The sequence below is a fragment of the Spinacia oleracea genome, chromosome 4 (assembly GCF_020520425.1).
Source record: "Spinacia oleracea cultivar Varoflay chromosome 4, BTI_SOV_V1, whole genome shotgun sequence".
Classification (NCBI taxonomy): Eukaryota; Viridiplantae; Streptophyta; class Magnoliopsida; order Caryophyllales; family Amaranthaceae; genus Spinacia; species Spinacia oleracea.
In genome coordinates this window covers 80,519,326-80,526,348 of record NC_079490.1, presented here as the reverse complement: position 1 = coordinate 80,526,348, position 7,023 = coordinate 80,519,326, and the positions used below count along the sequence as shown (strand labels likewise).

Genomic DNA, 7,023 nt, shown 5'->3' with positions numbered 1-7,023 from the left:
ACTAGCATTTATTTATGATCTCACTGCCAAATGCAATCTACCAAAGCAGGTGAAAGGTCAGTCTTCTTTCTTGCACCAAACATCTGACAAGTCTTAACCTTAAAACAAACTCTCCTTTTGTCTTTTTAAGAGAGACCCATGTGTGTGTGGAAGCTCAACCATCAAATATTCTAAGTCTCCGCGATGGAGACTCCATCTTCAGATGCAGATAGCAACTCCACTGTTGATGCCTCTCGGCCTTTTCACTCGGTCAAAGAGGCGGTTGCCATTTTTGGGAAACGAGTTCAGTCTCCTTCTGCCTTTGGTAAGGTTAAACTATCATCTTCATCTGAGTTTACACCAAACTCAGAAAACCCTCTTGGTATTGCTATTGAAATTGGGACGCCGGATTCATACGAGTTTACACAAAGTCCTTGTATACCTCCGAGCATTAGTTCCAAACAAGTTGTAGACTCACCTGTGTATGAACCTACACCAAGTCCTGAAATTTCCAAAAATGATTCTTCTTCAAGTTTTCCTAGCACTTCTAGCAAAGAAATTGAACCAATACCAAGTCCTGAAAACCCGAAAAACACCAAGCATGGTAAAATAGTACATGGGAATGATTTAGTGATGATGTTGATGATATTAAAGAGACTAGAAAGTGAGTTGCAAGAAACAAAGATGGAAGTGAAGTTGCTCAAGGAGAGAGAATCCGAGACTGAGGTCGCCGTAGCTTCCTTGAATGCAGAGTTCCACAAGAACATGTCTAAGATATCCAAACCTGAGGCTGCTGAAGCAGGAAAAGCTACAGCCAGTTCTGCAGCATCGGTTGAGGAAGGAAATCAAGACACGGGAACGAGAGATGAAGAAGGAAGAAAATTTGAAGTGATGGTGAAAAATGTAGACTCACCAACATTAGCTCAAATATTGAACATTAGTGACTATGATTGCTATTTTGGAGACAGAAAGAAGCTGAAGAAAAAGATGAAGCCTGTAATTCCTTTGGTTACAGATATATTTGCATGGAGGAAGAGATCAACACCAACCAAAACTCTTTCTACTCGTTTATATTCTTGGAAGTGATCATTTCTTCTTCACTAATCACTCCTCCCTCATATTTTAGCATATGTTTTTCCTCATTTTCTGTGATCAAGTTGTTAATCATTTGCCAACATTTAGAAAATGGAGGTAAACAATATTTTGTAAATCTAATTGGATTTTTATCAAATACTATGAGTGTAGGGGTTCATTTTCATATCCCTATCCCACGAATCCTTATCCTCGTAGGACGCCTTTTGAAAGACATATTGAATAAGAGAATTTAGGGTTTGAGTTGTTGCGAATGGGTGAAAGTAGAAAGTCACCAGTTAATCTTTATGAAAGATTGATAAACCTTTATATGGAATTCGAAAGGGGGCATCAAGGGACAAATATTTTAGAAACTTATCCATATGAAAGATCATATCAAATTTTAAGAAAACTTGACTCTAAAATGATCATGAACCAAAGATGGATACGGGGACAAGGTTAAGGATCGATATTGTATCAACAGGCCCACTTTCTGTGTCTACTCCGACTCGTATAATAAATAGGTAATGCAACAACAAAGTCTACAAACATTAATTAAAGTTGTAATATTAAAGAACTAGTTTGGTTTATATAACATGTAAAACTAATTAATGGTGATCATTTAATTTAGAATTATAATAATAACCTATAACCAAATTAAAAGCTTATCTTATTAATTGTGATTGCATTTACCAAGTCTTTATTAGCATAAATAAGGTGATGAATGCAAATGAAGGATGTTACAACATGATAATACGATAAGTTTAAATGAATTAATAAAGGTATATTATTTACAATAACTAAAAGATGAATCATCAAATATATACACGATTTGCATATTTATTTGCAAATTTTATATTAATTATAAAATCGTGCATAATTTACTACCTTAACCTACAAAATTAAATGAAAGTTAAAACATTAATTAATACAAGAATATATATACGTAAATAAATGAATTGAAGTCGAATATTAACATGAATTAAGCCGCGTGCAAGAGCAACGAAGCAAAGTGTTCACGCCAAGTCTGAAGTGGTTGCGCCAGTGCACATCGTTGGATCCCAACGTGCCCCTCCAGGATCCAGATGGCCCAGTTGGATCATGCATAGTGCCCCAGTTCAGGCGCACACAACACGATCCTGCGAGCAACACTCGCTCTTAATTATTGCTCCCTGCAAAACAAACTCTAGTCGAAATAAAAATTATTAATGGTATGATTAATCATATAGAACACGTAACTAACTAACTAATTGTACTTGCAAAAAGTTTAAACAAAAAGGTTAGCGTTAATTGTATAGAAGCATAACATTCATCCACGGTACAAGCGAAGGCCACCTGCTTCCAACCATCGCGCCAGGAGCCAACGACTCAGCTACAGTACCTGGCGCAGTGCGCATGAATCCAGCGCAGCCCACCAGAGCTAGCGGGATGCGCTGGATACTTGTATGAACATTTGCCCCGCAAAGACATTTTCGTGATCAAAATGTTATTTACGTAATTAAATTACAATTAAATATACTATTAGAAGCACAATTTCTATGCTAATTAAAACGTACAAAATACAATAAGTTAATCAATACCTAGTATTTAAAAAGCATAACCATCACCATTTCAATGACACATAAGCAATATTAGTTTGATGACACGTGTCTCAATCTTATTAATCTTTCTATTTACTTTTTGTTATAAAAAAGTAATGGTCTTTTATTTTCCTACTTTATTGTCATTAGTTATTACGTAGTATACTACTAATCTCCATCTCTTTAATTTACTAGAATTATACTGCATCCATCCCATATTTATAATATTATTTGACTAAAAACACGGGTTTTAAGAAAAGTGTAATATAGTACACGGAAAGTTAGAAAATAGTACATTGATAATTGATTTGTATGAGAAAGTGAAATATAATACATGGATAAAGGAATATAGTACATGGAGAAGTTGTGTTGGGTTTTCAGTGCATTTTTAATTAATATAGTACATGAGAAAGTGGAAAACTTAATGGCCAGAAATAGAAACATGATTATAACTTTGGGACGCTTAAAATAGAATCAGGACTACAAAAACAGGACGGAGGGATTACCAAAAATTAGGATCGATACTCAACTTGATTATGCCTAAACTACCGTCCCCTACTTCATCTTCCCCATTCTTCACCTTCCCATTAACTCTCCAAGCTTAATTATTTTCAATGTCAATTTAATTCAATCCCCAAATATTCTCCCCTTCCCTGTAACTAATAAACTTTTTGACTGATCCGTTTTGAAAAGGTAGGAGATTATGGGGTGCTTTAATTCAACATTTCTATTGTTTATTTTCATGCATGCAATTCAAGCTGTAATACAACCTCCCCCCCTCCCCCTATCTCTCTCTAAGCACGTTGTTCTTGATTTTTCTTAAACACATTGGAAGTATGTTTTGTTTATTTTTCTTGCTTAATTTGTTGCAATTCATTTTGCAGAGAAGGATGATCTTATAATGTATGGTTTCCATGCAAATGATTAAAGGTGGGTAAATCGTCATCGACATTTTGAGACTTTTAGGTGGGGTTTATATGTATATTTTTGTTGTTAGGGGAACTTACAATTAGTTTTAGTTCTCCTATAAGAAAAGTTTTGTCAGTATAGTTCAATAGTTAGACTTTGTTAAGTATTTTCCTTAATTGGATAACATGAGTATAGTCGTAAACTGTAACAGTTGCAAATTTGTTTGGTCTTTGTACAAATGATATGTTATTGGTGGTAATAAGTGATTTAAAGTGGATCTATTTTTTAAGGGAAGATGAACATAAGCATAAAAATGTAATGATTAAAAAGACAAGACTTCATATGTTAAAATTTTAATTATTTTCATTTGGTTTAAACACCTTCTAACACTTACTTAAAAACAACATAACTTCTAAATTCCATTACCCGACCAACATATAACCAGCCCGTTCGTCGAACGGGCCCCAAAACTAGTTACAGTTAATAAATAAATATGAACACACGAATTCATGCATTAAAACTTACAAAAAATCATGTTAGTAATGTTTAAATAAATGAATTTGTACCTACACGTTAACACAAACATTCAATGATTTTAAGCATTATATGAATTAATGTACGAAATGATAATAATAATGATTTATTTGATAGAGCCCTCATAATTTTACTGAGGTTGTTTGGGTTTTTGGGATTTACGACCTTTCAATAGGGCACAATCATGTAAGGGGCGAATTGTGATTAAATTTGATGAACGATTGAGGATATGATTAATGAAAATTTTAGCATATAATAAGAAGTTAATAATGAGAGAGAATGAAAGCTTTCTGTCAAGTTTGAATGGGAAAAGTAAGTGAGAAATGAAATGTATTTCTAATGTATTTATAGGAAAAACAATAGAATAAATTGGGGTTAAAATGAACCAGCCGCCCAAAGCCAGCGTAGATCGCTCAGTCCACTGCAGTGCGGTAGAAGTAAGCATGGCCTGCCAGAAGCTAGCGCAGCCCGATGAAATTATTTTGAAAATAATTTGAAGATTTGTAGAATATTAATAACGACAGATTAATTGGGTTCAATCCGGGGTTATTAGTGCATTGTGTTTAGGGATTTAGGTACAGACCGAACTCAAAATATTTTGAAAATTGCTTATGAAAATCGTTTGATGATTAATGAAGATGTGAAATGACATTTTTGTCCTTTTTGTCAGTGAGGACCCACATGATTAAGTTCGGACCAAATAAACTACCTTGATTACGTCCGGTCATATGACACTTTTGGGGAGCAAATAAGTCACTATTTAGGTGTCTACAATGAGATTTTAATTTTATGTTATTGTACTATGCAAAATATAGATATAATTAGATTTTATTGCATTTCAACACAACCCTCCTTTTCTCCGAGACCATATTTTATTCACCTAATTTTAACTTACTTTAGAGATAATAATATTAATTATGGGTTGATAAGTTCTTATAAGAATTAGAAAGTTCCCTTGTGTTTCTCTAAGGTCATATTACGTTCAACTTATTTTAACTTATTTTAGAAATAATAATTATTGTTAAGTTTTGATAAGTTTAGATAAGAGTTAACAAAGTACATTTTATAAACAAAATAAGTTATAGGGAGTTTTAATAAACTAAGATAAAGTTTATATAATTGAAAATCATGGCACCCTAATGAAGGAAATAATGCCCTTGGTCCAAGTATGCATTCAATGATAAGTCTAATAAATGCGTTCAGTATTAATTATACAAGTTAATAATTCAATGAGATCAAGTGAACTGTATGCCTAGCTAGAGGCCGCTTCAGTTCAAGTGGAATTAATAATATTAATCCACAGCTTACTCTTGACTGAACCCGTAGGGTCACACAAATAGTACGTGAACGGATCAAGTATTTAAAGGAATTAAATACTCAATTTATGGATATTCGAAATCGACGGATCTCGGTTCCAGTGGGAGCTGAAGTCGTCAAAAGGCAAATTATGAATACTCCGGAAACGATGATATTGCCGGAAACGGAAATATGGATTGTATCAGAAATATAAATATTATCCAAGTCGTAGATGTTGCCGGAAATGGAAACATGGTACGTATCAGAAAATATTATCGAAAATGGAAATATTGCCGGAATCGGAAATATTGCCGGAAACGGAAATATTGTCTGAATCGGAAATATTATCGGAATCGGAAAATAATTCCGGAATCGGAAATATTAAATATTTGTTCGAAACGGAAATTAATTCCGTAATCGAAAATAGTAAATATGGTTCTAATCGGAAATAAATTCCGGAATCGGAAAATTATTCGGATACGCGTCGTACGAAATAAGCATCGGACGAGCTTGCTAGACGAAGGCCCAACATGAAGCCAGGCCCACGGCTAGCAAGCCCAGTGCGCAAGGCATGAGCAACACAGCAAGCCAAAGGCACGCAAGGCCCAACGCAAGGCCAGGCCCAGCGCGCCCATGGCTGCGAGCAACGCGGGCTGCGAAGCAGCGTGTGGGCTGCGAGCCTGCTGCGGGCTTCTCCGCGCGCTGGCATGGCCTGCATTCATGTGGGACGTGCTCGTGTGTGTGTTGAAGTTTGTGCATGCATCGAATCCTTAAGCAATTAGAATTAGATTAAAAGATTAATTTCCTAAGGTTACTAGTTTTAAGTAAACTCTAATTCTAATAGATTTAGAATACTTGAAACCTAGTAGACTTCTAATTCCATTATTCCTACCCTATAAATATGTGATGGCATTCACAAATTTAAAAACACATAATTTCAATTATTCACCTAGTTTTAAGGATTAAAACTAAGACTAATGTTTGCTTAAAAATATTCGAATATATTCATAATACCTTAGGTGCAATTCTAGTTAATTAAATCTTAGGCGGTTCCGAACGTGCTGTGGACTATCTACGGAGGGACGACATTTGGAGTCCTAGACTTGTTCTTGTTCGGTTCGGGCGCAACTAGGGAGGGCACGCTACAAAGTGTATGTATCCTAAATTATCCTAATTTTTATGTGGCAATTAATTTGGATTCCTGGCTTTATGATTTTTCCGCATGATTTATATTCAATTATATGTATCATAACCTAACAGTGGTATCAGAGCCTCTAATTAATTCCATAATAATTAGTTAACATGGTTAAATTTTATAAATTTGCAATGAATTAAAAGGGGTGATTAATTTCGAAATTTTCGATTTTTTGTAATTAATTGCAAATTCGTGCGATTATTTAATTATATGTTCGCAGAATTTTCGGCAGTTTAGTCAATAATGGTCGGAATCGTATAATTTTATAGTGAATTTCGCATGTAAACAACGTTTTAAAATTTTGACTAAAATCAAAGATTTGATGCCGAACCCAGAATTCCCAAATTCGAAGCCTAACTATGACTTTTCGGAGGTTTTAGTTTTTCGAACGCAAAATTTGTGATTTTTAAGATGTTAAATTAAATATTTGCAATTCTTGTTTGTAAATCTTGAATTTTT

The 7,023-nt window shown here is 34.3% G+C and overlaps 1 protein-coding gene across 1 annotated transcript; it reads left to right on the top strand.

Moving 5' to 3' along the window:
• Positions 1–150: 150 nt before the first annotated feature.
• LOC110798381 (uncharacterized) lies at positions 151–1,318 on the top strand. Its single transcript, XM_022003559.2, has one exon. It carries the CDS (start codon positions 184–186, stop codon positions 1,063–1,065), a length of 882 nt encoding a protein of 293 aa, XP_021859251.1. The 5' UTR covers positions 151–183; the 3' UTR covers positions 1,066–1,318.
• The last annotated feature ends 5,705 nt before the right edge of the window (positions 1,319–7,023 follow it).